This window comes from Aristolochia californica, unplaced genomic scaffold (assembly GCF_029961685.1).
Source record: "Aristolochia californica isolate CCGP_79_NKW_82.1479 unplaced genomic scaffold, dmAriCali1.0.hap1 SCAF_3, whole genome shotgun sequence".
Classification (NCBI taxonomy): Eukaryota; Viridiplantae; Streptophyta; class Magnoliopsida; order Piperales; family Aristolochiaceae; genus Aristolochia; species Aristolochia californica.
The window spans coordinates 45,839,920-45,856,871 of record NW_027181992.1 but is presented as its reverse complement, the minus strand read 5'-3'; the positions used below and the strand labels follow the sequence as shown (position 1 = coordinate 45,856,871).

At 40.3% G+C, this 16,952-nt stretch overlaps 1 protein-coding gene across 1 annotated transcript; it reads right to left on the bottom strand.

Moving 5' to 3' along the window:
• Positions 1 to 240: 240 nt before the first annotated feature.
• LOC137959041 (uncharacterized) lies at positions 241 to 16,092 on the bottom strand. Its single transcript, XM_068806312.1, has 13 exons — positions 15,511 to 16,092; positions 14,180 to 14,594; positions 13,275 to 13,926; positions 2,277 to 2,317; positions 2,061 to 2,129; positions 1,703 to 1,803; positions 1,449 to 1,527; positions 1,259 to 1,357; positions 1,111 to 1,179; positions 938 to 987; positions 732 to 813; positions 528 to 622; positions 241 to 446 (listed from the first exon to the last, which is right to left on the bottom strand). The coding sequence occupies exons 1-13, from the start codon at positions 15,915 to 15,917 to the stop codon at positions 311 to 313; spliced, it is 2,295 nt and encodes a 764-aa protein (XP_068662413.1). The 5' UTR covers positions 15,918 to 16,092; the 3' UTR covers positions 241 to 310.
• Between the last annotated feature and the right edge of the window lie 860 nt (positions 16,093 to 16,952).

Below are 16,952 nucleotides of genomic sequence, written 5' to 3'. Positions count from 1 at the left end.
GCTGGTACAGCACAGAAATCCAACTAGTCTTTTACAACTTTGGGAACAACATTTTCATACAATTGCAAGTGGTGAAACTAAGCCTCTTCCAGTTTGCTGATAAGGCTAAGCCTGTTAGCAGGAAAAGAAAAAGAAAGTAAGAAAGAAATAAGAATAATTTTGTACACATTGCTGTTGCCGGTGGCACGAGGGACTTGAATTCTGATAAATGGCATTCAATGGATACGCCTGATGCATCTTTATGATATTGCAACATAATTGGACCTCTTCAACCTATGACTAACAATAAGCATCACCAGTCTGTTTATAATCAATTATAAGCTGCCTTCTGGGGGGTATTGTCTCCATGACCAGACCGGTGTGTTTGAGATTGGACTGTGATCTGTCTCTGTAAATCTTTAAACTTTTCTAGCAGTTCTTGGAACGTAGGCCGGCTGTGTGGGTCGCTGTGGAGACGCAAAACAACGAATTAAGATTGATTAGCAAGAAAAAAGCTCAAATTATCTACTAACAAAATGAAATTGTACATGTGCCAACAGCTCTGTATGATTGATGCCCATTGTGGATCCAAGTCTGATGGGATTTCCAGGCGTTGATTCATGAACCCAACAGCTCCAACCACCTGGATAAGCCACCAACAGTTGAGAAATTTGAGTCTGTACTCCCTAATTGTCAATGTTGAATCCGAAATGAAACAAGGCAGAAAATAATTTCTCAATGAAGGAGCCTACCTGCATTGAATTCAGATTCTCCCAAGGAATTTTTTCTGTAACAAGCTCCCATAGGATCACTCCGAAGCTGTAGATATCAGACCTATAAAACAAAAACAAAAACAAAAACAAAAAAGAGAGAAAAACAACATTCTCAAGTCTAGCACCAAGCAGGGATATTTAGCCGCTTCACAGCACAAACTAGTATCTCAAATAAAATGGCCTACTTTTCATCTGAGGGCTCATTACGAAGAACTTCCGGTGCCATCCATTGTGGCTTCAAAAGAAACAAACGGAAACTTTAATGTTGTAAGTGCATGATCATATGTTTGTCAAAGTATATGTACAAAGAATATTTGCAACAGAAAGACTACCAGCTAAAGAGTCATCATTTGCATACCGTTCCTTTGCCGGTTTTCGTAGTTAAATATGTGTCCCGCTTCAGACGTGACAGACCGAAATCTCCAACCTGTCAAGAGGTTCAGGAAAAACTTATGGCATAGATGGCTTAAATCTTATGAAAAGATGGTTTTCAGAAGATAACTGACCTTCACAGTCCAATTCTTATCAACCAGCAGATTTGAAGACTTTAGGTCACGATGGATGATAAGTGGATTGCAGTGATGAAGATAATTCATGCCCCGAGCCTGTGTTAGATTATTAACATAATCAAGACTTAGAGAGAAACTAGCCAATTTCATTGTTTGATAAAGGACAAAAACCTTAAGTAACACATACAACATCTAATGCCATATGAACACGCCGTCTCCAATCCAATCTTGGTGTGTTTCGTTGCAACAGTCTGAACAGGCTTCCTCTGAAAGAGATTAAATGTAAATCAAATAAAGAACAACATGAAGACATTAATTCAAATCATATCTCTACAAAATAAAACAAGGGAAATGCTTCCCCTAGTATAGTTCTCGCCATTTAGCACAACTTTACATATAGGGGAATCTTGTCAACATAATTGTTTCAAGCAAGAGAAAAACCTTGGGAGAAACTCTGTGACAATGCAAAGACGCTGAGGAGAAGTTACAGCACCCATGAAAAGTAAAACATTTGGATGTCGTAGCCTCTTCATAAGTGAGAGCTTCAGAAGAAAAACAACTTAAAAAATCATAAACTGCAGCTTGAAACAAATTAAATGACAAATCATAAAATACATGCTTCAACTAAAAGCAGGAAAGTCCCGAGTGCTATAATTTCTCAATGTAATCATGACCCCATCTAAGGGTTTTAATTTTCCCAGAGAGACAGTCATCATCAAATAATTCATCATGGCTGTGTCCAGCACTAGATGTAAATTGAGAAAAGTAACAGTCAACAGAATCTTAGATCAAAGATCACCTCTTGTCTGAAGGAGAGTATGACATCTTCTGAATATTCTTGCTTGGAGAATACCTTAACTGCAACATCCTTTAAGAAAGGAAAACATGTTTATAGTACAAAGTTGTAAGTCCAAGTAAAATACCATCGCTATACCCTGGATCATAGATAACTTGAACCAAGCTCTGCCAACAATAATCAACTAAAACAAATTAAAAGAAAGAAATATAAGCTTACCGAGCCATACCAGAGACCATGATACACAGTTCCACAGGAGCCTGCAGCAACACAGAAGAATAAAAATAAAATTCATACAAAAAATCTTATCAACATCAAACAGAAACATCATAAAGCAACTAGACAACACTTAATCTGCCATGATATTTAGAATCAGAGGCAGAGCCAGGGTGTGTGTGTGTGGGGGTGGGGGGGGATGCAGGGAATAGTTCGCCCCTCCTTCCAAAACTTTCTGGCTCTGACACTGTTCAGAATATATAAGATAATAACACTGGAGACAGATACTAAAGAGAAAACATCACACTTGCAAATTATTAATGTCTTCTTCACCCGCCAGATTGATAAAATCATCACTGGAACAATTTCGTGACTTCCAATAGAATACTCAAGTATAACGAAGTGTAAAGATTGCCATACAAGCTGATAAAACAAAGAATTCTTTCTTTATTTTCTGAATAATTTCTCTTTGGTTTACAGCGTATTTATAGTACAATATAAGGAGAAATTTTGGAAGATGACAGAAAACAGATTGTAATTTATCCGTAAGACAACTCATGCGACAATAAACAAATTCTTTCCTTCTTTTGTTTGACAGCTTACACTAACACCCCCCTCAAGTTAGTGCATAGATATCAGTCATGCCTAACTTGTCATGTGACTAGTAGGTCTTGCAACAAACAGTTTTTGTAAGTATATCTACTGGTTGATTTTCAGACTTAAACAAATGAAAATCGAATTATCTTGGCTTCAAGATTCTGTTTGATTAAATGTCTATCCAACTCAACGTGTTTGGTTCGATCTTGTTGGACTGGGTTATGAGAAATATCAATGGCTCCTTTATTATCACAAAACAAGTTCATTTCGGCACTAGGAGCAAATCCAATCTCGGTTATCAGTCTTTTAAGCCAACATACAAAGACCCTTGGCCATTCCTCTAAACTTGGCTTCTGCACTAGATAACGACACTACCTTTTGCTTCTTGCTTCTCCATGTGACAAAATTCCCTCCTACGAAGGTAAAATAACTTGAGGTGGACTTCCTGCCAACAATATTCCCAACCCAATCTGCATCTGTGTAACCCTCAATGTTTAGATGATGATTCTTGGAGAATATAAGCCCTTTTTTTTGGAGAGAACTTTAGATAACGAAGAATCCGAACAACAACTTCCATATGATCTTTACTAGGACAATGCATAAATTGACTTACTATGCTTAAAGTATAAGCAATATCTGGTCGAGTATGGGATGAATAGATTAGCTTACCAACCAATGTTTTATATCTTGCTTTATTAGATTGCACCCGCATACTCTCCATGTTTATGATTTTGGATAATTGAAGTATCAACCTGCTTACAATCTAGTAATCTTGCTTCTGATAGCAAATCTAGCACATATCTTCTTTGAGACAGAAATATACCTTTTTTTGTCTTCCCAGATTTTTCATTTCAAATTCAAATGTCAATTGTTCTTGTATTCTAGAGATCTCTTCCATGTCATCCCCTGTAATAATCATGTCATCTACATAGATTGTTAGAGTTGTTACCTTTCCAAGTCGATGTTTCAAAAATAGAGTATGATCTGAGTTACTCTGTTTGAAGCCATATTTCCTCATAGCCAAGCTAAACCAACCAAACCATGCATGGGGTGATTGTTTTAACCCATATAATGCATGTTGCAACTTACACACAACCTTAGTTACTGAAGATGCAGTATACCCTGATAGGATATCCATACAAACCTCCTCCTCAAGATTACCATGAAGAAAGACATTCTTTACGTCAAACTGATGCAATGGCCAATCCAGGTTTGTTACAAGGGATAACAACACTCAAGTGGTATTTAATTTTGCCATTGGTGAAAAAGTTTTTTGATAATCAATGTCATATGTCTGTGTATATCCTTTCGCCACAAGTCTTGCATTATATCTTTTGATGGAGCCATCTGCCTTGTGCTTAATGGAGAAGATCTATCTGCACTAAACTGTTTTCTTTCCTTTTAATAGTGAGACTAGAGTACATGTATTATTTTTTTGCAAAACTTCCATTTTTTGTTTTATGGCTTGAACCCACCTTGGATCAGTTAAGGTTTCTTTTATTCCACTGGGAACATTACATGAGGATAATGTATGCACAAATGCTTTAATAGGTTCTGACAACCTTTGGGTAGACACGTAATTCACAATCGAGTATCGTGAACTCCTTTTCCCAAGATCTGGGGAGTATCGATTTGATGGTTTGCCACAATTGTATCTGAAAGGTAAATTATAACCAATAGAAGTATCCAAGATATCAATTGGAGAAGGTGTAGTAGGAGAGCTCACCTTAGGAATATTCTCACAAGACTGATTTGGGTTTTCGGGTACAGATGAGTGAGGGGGTTCATTGTCGGATTCAGATCCTTGAAAAATACTAGCACCACTAGTTCTATCTTTTTCATTAATTACCGACAAATTTTCTTCACTCATCAAATTATCTTCAAACCCAAACCACTTTTGCCAAATCTGCTTTCACTTTGAATCTCCCCGTAAAGAGGAGATGCTAGTATCGGGGAAGGATAAAATGTCTCATACTCCAAGAAGGTAACATCCATAGTGACATAGGAGCACTTAGTGACAGGGTTGTAACATTGATATCCCTTTTATGTGGGTCATACCCCAGAAAAATACAGTGCACTGCGCATGAATCAAACTTAGTGCGCTGAGTTTTATGAAGATGAACAAATGTCACATATCCATAGGTTCATGGAGGAATTACCAAAATAGTAGTTAAAGAAACATGGTTGGAAAGAACCTATAATGGGGTCTTAATATTCAACACTTTTGACGGCATTTGATTTAACAAGTGAACTTGTGGCCACAACATCGTCCAGTATCTACTGGTCATATGTGCTTCGAGTAAGAGGGTTGAGATTGTTTCTAAGATATGCCTATTCTTTTGTTCAATAACTACATTTTGTTGTGGAATATGGGCATGAGAAGTTTCATGTAGAAGACCATTAGTTTGAAAATAAGCTTACAATTCAAGATTGACATATTCTCGTCCATTGTAAGATCGGAGAATCTGAATTTTAGATGAATATTGTGTTTGAACCATTACATGAAAGGATCAAAAGACACCAAAAACATCATCTTTATGTTTTAACAGGTACAACCAAGTAATTCGAGTGCAATCATCTATAAATGAAACAAACCATCAGACTCTAGAAGGGGTGGTAGTAGTAGGAGGACCCCAAACATCAAAGTGAATTAAGGCAAAAGGAATTTCACTTTTATGCAAGCTTACTGATAAGGTACACGATGACTTTTGGCCCAAAATGCAGGTATGACAATTAAAACCTGATTCATGTAATTCTGAAAATAAATCTAGAAACAAGTGCTTCATTTACCCAAATGATAGATGCCCTAGACGAAGGTGTCAGCACCAGATCTACCGCTCCTTTACATTAGTTGCATGTTACATATGATTAGCTTTTCCAGAGCTAAATCATCCATGTAGTACAACAAACCCCCCACCCCCCACCTCTCTCTCTCTCTCTCTCTTAGTACCACGTCCAATAATCTCTTTGTTGAGAATATCCTGAAGAAGACAAAAAGTGGGATAGATTAGCGTAACACAATTTAATCCCTCAATAGCTTGACCAAGTGACATTAATTTATTTGAGAGGGATGGAACTTGTAAGGTATTAGATAAGGAGAATGAAGGTGATAAAACGACAGTTTCAGCTCCTATAACAGGGTATGTATCTCTATTGGCGTTTGCAATGCTAGTTCGCCTTGGTTGAGTAACTTTGATAAGATCATTTGAATCAAATGTCATGTGGTTGATTGCCCTTGAGTCAATTATCCAACCACTGTAATCATTCCTTTTAGAACTAAGTAATACATACCTACAGTTACATTGGTTATTGATAGTATCTGTTGTTGATTCCATGTGTGAGATAAAAGATAAATGAGGTTCTGCATTCACAAGAGCAGCCCATCCTGAGCCTTCATTGGAGGTAGCTTCATGTTCTTTCCTAATTTTGAATTCATTCCACTATTCTGTCATCCCATGTAACTTAAAACAAGTTTCACAAGTATGCTTCATTTTTCCACAATGAGTACATCCTCCTCTTGATTTTCCTTTTGTCTTGGAGATGGTCTTTGATTTTCCATTCCATGTAGAAGGAGATAGTTGTAGTGAGGATGGTTGTTGTTGTCCCATCTTGGTTCCTTTAGAAACCATAATAGCACCAGTTGCATTTTCGGTTTCCGTTATCATTATTGTCTGTCTCATATCTTCTCTTCTTATATAAGCATACACTTGGTCTATTATAGGAAACGATTGCAATTGTGGTACATCACTTCGAATCTTATCTAGCTGATCATCCCAACTTGTCAAGGAAAGTATAGACCCTATCGTCTTGTAAGATAGAATTGTATTTTGATATATCGACCTCGCACTCCATCGGGTTTGGTCTACGAAAATCAATTTCTCTCCATAAGCCCTAAAGATCATTGTAATATTTTTCAATAGACTCGTCTGCTTGCCTCATTCTTGTCATCCGTCTTTTTAAATCATATACTTGGGAAGCGTCAATGCCATCATAAAAGGTTATAGCAATAGAATCTCATACCATTTTTGCAATTGGAAATCGAATAAAATTGCTAATCAAGGATGGGTCCATCGAGTTGATTAGTCATCCCTTTACAATTGCATTTTTTATTCTCCATTTCAGAAAATTTGGGTCTGTCAGTTGAGGCTGTGAAAAATCTCCATTAATATATCCCAATTTATCTTTCCCAGAGATGTACATCTCAACAATTTGGGACCATAAAACATAATTAGTTCCATCCAATTTGACACTGATTTGTACAGCAGAAGAGTCAAAAGTTTGGAGGAGGAATCTGTGTTTGAGTCAAGACTTGCAACATTTTTGTCGTCAAGTCTACCAGGCGCAGGCCAAAACAGGGGAAGCCACCCACAGTTCTCACCAAAACTTACTCTAGAATTTTTTTTTGCCCCGCATCAGAACCCAGCAAACCAAATCAGGACCGCCCCTTATCCCATCCCCCCCACACTCTGAATATCTCAAGGACTACCCGCATCTCACCCGAAAAGAATGATGTGAAAATATGCAGAAATAGATTATGAAATACTCAGCAAGCAACGTCTCCCCGCATCAGCTCGAGAAGATGCTGGAGCTGTGTTGGGACTTCCCCCAATACTATAATGGCCTCTTTTGCTACTTAGACGAGGATATTCGCAGAATCTCTTGGCCATGATTGTCTTATCCTGGAACATTTGAGGAATCAACTTACCCTCTAAGCGAGACTCTATCAAAGCAACACTTTTTGAATGTAAACCTGATATAGTTATACTTACAAAAACAAAGTTGCAATGTTTTGACATCTCTATAGCATGCAGTCTATGGTTTAATTCGGACCCCGAGTGGGCTGTGATCAATGCGGTTGGGCACTCTGGTGGCATTCTTGTCATCTGGAACCCAAACTCGGTTGAGGTCGTGTACACTGATCTTGGTCATTTCTCCCTCTGCATTCGCTTCCGAGACAGATCTCTGGGATCTGAATGGGCCCTGGCGGGGATCTATGGACCTTCGGGAAATGGCAATCGATCCATCTTCTGGGAGGAAATTCTATCTAAAGTCCAACAATGGAGCATCCCCTGGCTTCTGGCTAGGGATTTCAATGCCACCCTCCGTTGTTCCGAAAAAGCCTCCCTGCAAAAAGAATCACCTCCAAAATGCGAGTTTTTTCTTACTTGATTAGTTGTCTAGAGCTCCTTGAAATTCCCCTAGTAGGAAAAAAAAATTACTTGGACCAATGGCCAAAATCCCCCCATCCTCTCCAAATTAGACTGTTTCTTGGTTAATAATGACTGGCTGCTTCTCTTCCCCCATACTGCCGGTCAGGTACTCAACAAAATTGGTTCTGAAAATTGGCCTATCCTTATAAACACTCATCCCCCAAAATGGGGTTTTTCTCCGTTCCGCTTTGAAAATTCCTAGCTCTTGGAGGACTCTTTTATTCCAAATTTGAAGAAATGGTGGGACGATCTCCCTCAACATCCGAATCCTGGGTGGGCGCTCCACTTTAAACTCAGAGCAGTCATTAGACCCTGGGCTCGCAACCTTACAGCTGCTGCTGCATCTAAAAAAACCTCCATCAGTCAACGACTCTCTGAGTTGGATCTTCTAGAGGAGCAAAGGTCTTTCTCTTCTCCTGAAATCATTTGTAGAAATTACCTGAACTATGATCTCTCAAAAATCCTCACAAGTGAAACCACTCATTGGAAACAACGTGCCAGATTTTGTTGGCTGTCTGGTGGGGATGGAAATACAATGTTTTTTCATGCTATTGCCTTTGACCGTAAGAGAACTAACCGTATATCCTCCCTTCTAATCAATGGAGAGGAATGTACAGCTGGTGTCTCTATTGCTAATGAGTTTGTGAAGTTTTTTTTCAGGACTTTATACAGCGGAGAATTTCAACCGCCCTATCCTGGACCAGATTGAATTCCGTCAGATCTCTATATCTAATGCTATACAACTGGAAAGACCTTTCTCCCCAGATGAATTGATGCAACAGCTCTTGGAATGCCTAGAGATAGGGCTCTTGGCCCGGATGGTTTCAACGGAGAATTTTACCGTCAATCCTGGGACATTATCAGAAGTGATGTTCACAATTTTGTCAACAATTTTCATCAAGTAGGTATCACCTACATATCCATTGGCGCCTCCTTCATTGCCCTTGTCATGAAAAAATCCAGCTCACACCTTGGCCAAAGTTATAGACCCATAAGTCTCACCACAAGCTCCTACAAAATACTAGCCCCGTATCCTGGCCAAGTGTCTCAAATCTGCTCTCCCAAGTATCATCAGTCCCTGTCAGAGTGGTTTTATTGCTGGCCGGAACATCCTAGACTCGTCTATGGCCGCTCTTCACTCTTTCAAAAAATCGAACAACCCAAGAGTAGTAATCAAGCTTGACTTCGAAAAGGCCTTTGACAGAGTCAACTGGAAGTTGGTAGACATCATCCTCGATAAGATGGGCTTTCCCACTCGCTGGAGATTCTGGATGAGAAGTTGTATTTCTAATGTCTCTTACTTTGTCTTGGTAAATGGCAAACCTTGTGGATATGTTAAAGGCTCTAGGGGAATCAGGCAGGGGGATCCTCTATCCCCCTTTCTGTTCACTCTCATTGGAGAGCAGTTAGCTGCCATGGTCCATTTGGCTAAAACATCAGGATGGCTAAGTCCTATTTCTCTTGACCTTGCCCTCGATATTAGCCTCCTCCAATATGCAGATGACACTATTCTTTTCTGTGATGGTTCCCTCAGTCAAATTCATAATTTAAGTACCCTACTTAGCTTATTTGAAATCTCATTTGGGCAAAAAATCAATCGGGAGAAATCATCTATCTCGGGTTACAATATTGAGCCTGGGTTACTCAGTTCTATGGCAAGCTATCTTGGATGCAACATTGAATCATCTACTGGAACCTATCTAGGGCTCCCTCTGACCCCCTATCTCCCTTCAAAGGCTTCTTGGCATCTTGTCATTGAGCGCTTGGAAGGGCGGCTTGCCTCTTGGCGGGGGAAATTCCTCTCAAAAGCAGGCAAATTAATTCTAATCAAATCATGTTTGTAGGGAATTCCCAACTACTTTTTATCGATGTTCCAATGCCCAGCTTCAGTCAGAAACAAAAATTGAGATTCTAAAGAGACGTTTCCTCTGGGGTGGTCCAAACGGTGAAAAAAAATATCATCTGGTTAAATGGGAGGAAGTGTGCAAGCCAAAATCGTTGGGTGGGCTGGGTATCCAGGATATCATCACCACAAACTTTGCTCTTCTTCTTAAGTGGATTTGGAAGTTTAATATGCAACCTGCTTTGATTTGGAGAGCTTTCGTTGCAGATAAAACAAATATCCACTCTGGTTGGTGGACAGAGGGAGGGCGAGTTTATTCTCTCTCACTTGCTTGGAAAAAAATCATTCGGCTCCTCCCCAAATTCAAAATGGCAGCAAAATGTTACATTGGAAATGAAGGCTCAACAAAATTCTGGAATGATTGGTGGGCTGGCCAATTCCCATTCCAAAATAGCTTCCCAGAAATCTCTGGCCTCTCGGGTAACTCAGAGGTCTTTATATATGACATCTGGTCAGAAAATGGGGATTGGAATTTAAATCTTAGAAGGCGCCTCACTGATCCTGAAGCTCTCCTTGCCTTCGAGCTCCTTCACAACCTTCAAATCAGAACGCCAAACAACTTAGGTGATACTCTAATCTGGACTCCCTACCCAAAAGGATCCTTCTCCACATCCTCCGCTTACAAATTCCTAAACAACCTCTCCACTGCTCATCCAAAGCACCCTGCTACCTATGCCTGGGACCTCCTTGCCCCTTCACGTGCCAAATTCTCCATCTGGTCTGCCTGTAAGAACAAAATCTTAACTTCTGATTCCTTAATCAGATGGGGCACCCTTATCCTAGACCCTCTCTGCCCTTTCTGCAAAAATGGCTCAGAAACAGCAACCCATATTCTCCTGTCATGTCAATTTGCCCACTTGGTCTGGACGTCTCTTCTAAGCAAAATTGGCCTCCAATACTATGCCTCGGGAAACTTAGCAGACACTGTCCTCTCACTCGTCAGCTCCAAACTCCCAAAATCAGGTAAAATGATATCTTGTTGTATTAGTCATATAATATGGGCTCTCTGGAAAGAACGTAATAGGAAAAAATTCAAATTCAAAACCTCTCCTACTAAGGTTCTGACTGAGCAAATCTCTAGCCAAGTTTCTCTCTGGCTCCTAAATAAAAAGAATTCAGAAAATTCAGTGATTCAAACTTCAAGGGGAACTGGCAGACTATCGCTGGGCTATCTCTGCCCTCTCGCCCCCCACTCATGGCTCTATGGGCCCCCTCTCCTCCCGGGCACACAATGCTCAATCTTTATGGAAGTGCTTGACTCAGCCCGGGTCCAATAAGGTTCATTGGTGTTATCCACAATGAAAATGGTGACCTCCTCTTCTCTTATGCAGGCCCCCTCGGCAACTCAAACTCTACCACAATAAAACTCTCGGGTCTTTTGCACGGGCTCAAAATCTTCTCTAGCCACCTTTCTGGTCCCCTTAATATTGAAGCCAACTCAAAAGTGGTCATCAATTGGTGTGCAAACCACGACAAACCCCCATGGGGTCATTGGGATATGTTCAATGAAATATGTAATTTATTTTTCCCATTAAGCTGTAAATGGAATCACATTCCGTGCTCTACCAATCACCTGGCAAACTCCCAGGCCAAGGCGGGCATTTCTCTCCAACACTTCGTTGTGGAATCAGGCCCCCAGAGCTAGGTTTGTAATTTTTCTTTTTTCTTATCAATATACGCACTATTCATGAAAAAAAAAAGTCTACCAAGATATATTCTACCAATCCAAGATATGAATCGAGTAAATTATTCCTTTGAGTTCTATTCCCTTGCCCAATAAAATTGAGGAATACTAAAAAAATGGTAGAGGAAGTGCCACTTACTACTAGTAAGGAGAATCAAGGCTCATGCAGGAAGAAAATACCAGATAAATTTAGCCAGAGAAAATATTGACGTGTAATTCCTCACGAAATCCTATCAAAAGATGTTATCAGCTGGGCCACCTCTCTCCAAATCAGAGACTAATCCCAAGAGACACGAGCATGCCAGCAACAGTCATCACAAGTGGACCACATAGATGACAGCCACAGCATGCGGGTCACTTGTATAGAGAAGAGAATAAGGTTCCAGAATCCAGATAAGTGTAGCGTCTGGCCACCCCTAATTGCAATGCCTGCACGTGCTTTTTATCCACTTTTTTTTATTTCTTTAGTTCAAGGTTTTTATCACCATGCCCAGTTCAGTTCAGGCCTCTACAGAGATTGAGTCCGAGATGCAACCTGCGGCATCCCGAATCAGAATTGCCGGCAAAAATGGAGTAATAGCCGGAAATAGAGGAGAGAGTCTCACCCAGAGAGAGAAACAAGGGCTGCACTCCAATCATTTTTTTACAGAGCGAAAAAATGGTTGCGGAGACCGGACAAGGACGAGAGGCTCGGGGAACCGGATTCCTTTTCAAGGCTTCAAGGGGAACAGATGGGAAAAAGGGTGCTGATCACGAAACTCCAGCACAAAAACCTGGTGTGGCATCTAGGTTGCTGATAGGAAGACAAAGCAGACCTTCTTCGATCCAGACAGAAACAGGCTGGAGGTATGGAGCCGTGTTTCACATAAACGACCACTGAGACATGCTGGTGGCCTGTCTGGACACACGCTCACTTGCTTCTGCTGTTTCTCGAGCGGCATCTGCTGCCTTAACCCCTGGGAGAAGAGCTTGCTACGGACTCTGTTCCATAGCACTTTCCACCCACTGCTTCGAAGAACGATCGAGCAAGATCACAAAGTTATTCTCCCCTCAGTAACCCACTCTGATACCATGATAAAATAAAGAATCTTTCTTCATTTTCTGAATAATTTCTCTTTGGTTTACAACGTATTTATAGTACAATACAAGGAGAGAATTTGGAAGATGACAGGCTGTTCTTCCTAATATCAGGAAACAGATAGTAATTGATCCATAAGACAACTCATGCTACCATAAACGAATTCTTTCCTTCTACTGTTTGACAGCTCAGGCTAACACAAGCAAGGTCTGAAAGACTTTTAAAACAACTAAAAATTATAGCAATAAATCAATTAGTATTTCTTTTTTCTTTTTTTTAAAGCAATTAGTTAGACTTTTTGACAGATCGTCAACACCAAGCATCAGGCCCAGTAACTGAAGCATAACAAAGTTGATCCATAGTTGATCTGATAGTGGATGAAATCAGCAAAATATTCAAGGACCAAAACCAGCAAGATAAAGAGCTCTAACACAATGAACTTACTTACACTATGTAATTAATATTTAACCACTATTAACCAAAGCAGCATACAACTTCTAAATGAAATCCATTTATGCATAACAAATACCTTGTCCGATCTGTTCTCCTATGGTCAAATCTTCCCACAAAATTTCGTAATCCAGGGAGTCAGTTTCCATGTCCAGTTTATGAATAGCACTGCTGTTAGTACTTCCACAGCTGCTCACGCTGCTGTTGCTATTGACATTAAATGAAGAGGACCAGGACCCCGAAACCTCATTATTGGCTGGCCGGTTCATTTCAGCAACCTGGTGCTCAGATTTCAGACTAGATTCAGAACATTTCAAATAGCTGAGGTTATTCTCTTGATCAACATTGAACCAGGGCCAGACAAAATGGGATCCATCACAGTCATTTCCTTTCCAGGGCCACGAGAGGCCCTTCTTGACTATCCAAGCCTCAGCTTTCGAACCTATGATTTTGTGGATTCCAGTAGCCTTTACTTCACTGTCTCCTGTGGCTCCTTCAGTATATTTTCCAGGGGACTTCTCCTCCTGAAGACAGGGAGAAAACATGGCAAACTGGGAGGCTGGAACCTCTCCCCGAGGCGTACTAGCTCCACTTGAGTTTGCATCTTCCTTATGGTCTGAGAGATTGGTATAATGGTCAGATTGGTGGCCTTCACCACTAACACTTTGCCTCTCTGCGCTGCTATCACTTGTTCGTATCCGTGAGCGAACCTTATTCGTAACCTTGGACGCCTGTTTCATTCAGCCTCAACTGTTAACAGAAAATAGACAAACATTCTCTTCCAAACTACTATATATTTTTCTTTATTGAACACAATGACGAACAGATTAAATTCTACACTTCTGGGGTAGAAAGGTTTACATTGTTATGGCTACATCAAATCCAGGATGTCATTGCTAGTAGGTACAATTTTTAAGTATTATTAAACGTTCCTACTCTTTTTGTTTGTGTAAAAATGTGAGTGAGGCATGATGAATAGCTTACCAGGTTTGACAATTTGGAGGCGATAGCAACTTGGAGAGGTTGCTGAGAGTCCATACCCATTTTACCAATAGAACTGCTTCTTGACCGATTAAAGCCAACTTCAGATTCTGAGAACTTTCTAGTACTTGGAGGAAGATGAGTCTCCTGAAATGGCCGTGAATCATTTGATACACAAATTATGCCGATCAAATTACCGCTGTCATCCTTAAAAGGGGTGTTGGTTGCAATTGCTAGGAACCTCTCCCCTGATTTGTTTTTAACTGGATATTGGCCAGTCCAGCTCTCCCCCATCATTACCCGGTTAATTATATTACTAACCATCTCAATGTCACAGGCATCAATCAACAGCTCCATGGCATCTTGACCAAGGACTTCTGATTCAGAATATCCATAAAGGAGTGTTGCAGAGCGGTTCCTGCAAAATCATATATTCTCATAAATGGTAAGCTAAACTCAAATTGTTGACACAAGAAGAGCAAATGAGGTGAATCGAGTCACAATTCACAATATTGTATTATGAGTCCTTATCATGAGAAATAATGCAAAGACAGGTAAGATGACAAACACGTGAAGCATACCCAATAATCAACCACATTGATCCCAGCTTAGTTTAGAATTTGAGGTAGTTGGGATGTTTTTTATAGGGCAAAATGCACTGAGTCATTGGTCACAAATCCACCATGTTGATTTGAGTACTACTAAGACAATGGAATGGGTACTTGCCCTCATAATATGGAAATTACATTTCAATTCTTAATAAACCTTCATGTTCTTGCAGCTTTGTTAATAGCCCAAATTTCTTCGTCAAAACAAGTGATGCTACATTATAACACAGGTCTGACAAGGGGTCTGTATGCTAGCTACCTATTGCTTCCATAAGTACCTATTCTCAACAGCATTTCCAAAAAATACTCAGGACTACATAGGTTAACCAACAGCATCTCCCTGTCCATTATGACACTTAACTGACGTTATCAGTAAACCTTGGGGTTTACAAGCTAGACGCTAAATTTCCTTTCCAGGTATAGATAGATCTTACTAAATTGATACTCGTGGTCACAGCTCGCAATCAATTCAATCCAAAGGACATACCATGTATTTACCCAGTATAAACTGTCAGGAGGACAGAAGAGTACAACACTAGAAAAGAGAATGCTGCATAAATTCAATTTACAATTTAAAGGGCAAGAATGCAAAGAAAAAACTAACTTATAAGAACAAAATGAAAAAGAAGGAGGAATAAGCTGGCAGTTGACTTCATTTGTCCGACCTCTGCAGTTCGAACAAGAAGGAAGAACCAAAAGAAGTTAAAGTCTAAATTCAGAACTGACCAGTATATAATCCGGCACTCAAGGTCAAGTATATGCACCGACTGCCCCATAGATTGCAATATATTCAAATACTGTCGGTCCGTAAACTGGCCTGCAGTAGGCCTTGCATCGTCCCCCCCTCTGACTTCGTCACTTCTACTCTCCCGCTGCAGCGGCGAAGCATGCCTGAAAGACAAGGACCCCCTCCTCCAGGCGGCAAGGCCTGCATCAAGGCCACCAGTCCTTCTTCTCGGGGCGCCGAACCTCGACCTCTGCGGCGAGACCGAGTGAGAGCGCTGGTGCGTATGTTCCACTTTGGTCTCATTTCCCCGTTCCAGCATAAGCTTCGACATTTGTCGCTTGAGAACCGCATGACCCGCTTCGAGTTCCTGGATTTTCTTCAGCAACTCTTCCGCTGGAGCCTCCATCGCGAATCCCCAAAAGCCAGAATCCAGAAATAGGATGGCTGATGGGATTTTCAGAGAGGTAGAGTTTCCGCTACTCCATGTCTTCGACTTTTCATCTCAAAGAGGGGGGACTTGCCTCGGTTTTGATCTTAATATTTTTTTCCTTCTTTAATTGGGCTCTCCGTTAATCCTTTTCCCGTCTGAATCTCCCATCTTCTCGTCCACAGTCCAATGTGTTCATACTTTATAGGAAACGATGGGTCAGTTGTTTCTTGTCTGGATTTTCATGAGTCCCTCGGCTTTTCCCATAAAGGCTCTCCACTTCCCACGAATTTTAATGGTGGGTATTTTTTTACAATTATTTTTTTTCGTACCTGACAGGCTTCTACCAAAATTCTTTCTCCATTTCCTAATGAGATCAGATGAACTTACAGAGTGACTTTCTTCATAATTCACATCCCAGTTTGCAAATCAGTCCTTGACTAATCTATCCAGAAAGTCCTTTCATTTAGCACTTGAGTAGTAAAATTAGAAGCAACTGAATGGCTGGCTGTTAATGTCAATGGTGGATCAGTGGGACCAAATCCGATCGAAGCATCCAGTTAACTTCAGTAAAGCATTCGAATATTCTGAGGCGAGCGATTGTCATGACGATTTAATTATTATACTTCCGATATAAAAAAATTAAGAAAAGGTCTAACCATCTCTGAGTTTCAATAGAAAAACTGCTGCAAAAATTCAATAATTGTAATTTCAGAAATGGTCCAGCCTATGCTAATCGCGAATGGATCATGTTTTTGCTTTTCTGGAGAGTATTCTCAATCCCCATTCCCCACACTCAAAAACGGATTAGTTTAGCGTTCCCGTCACAGAAACTCAGAAAGTGAAGAAAACATCTTTGAAATTGTCACGTAAAGTCGTGCTTACGAGTTCAAAACTGCAACAGGATAAACCCTTTTAGCCCCTTCATTATCAGTTTCGAGAATCTTTGGGCTTAATCTTTTGCTTTTCCGACTTGGTCTGCTTTTAGTCTTCATCTTTTAGCAGCGAAGGATG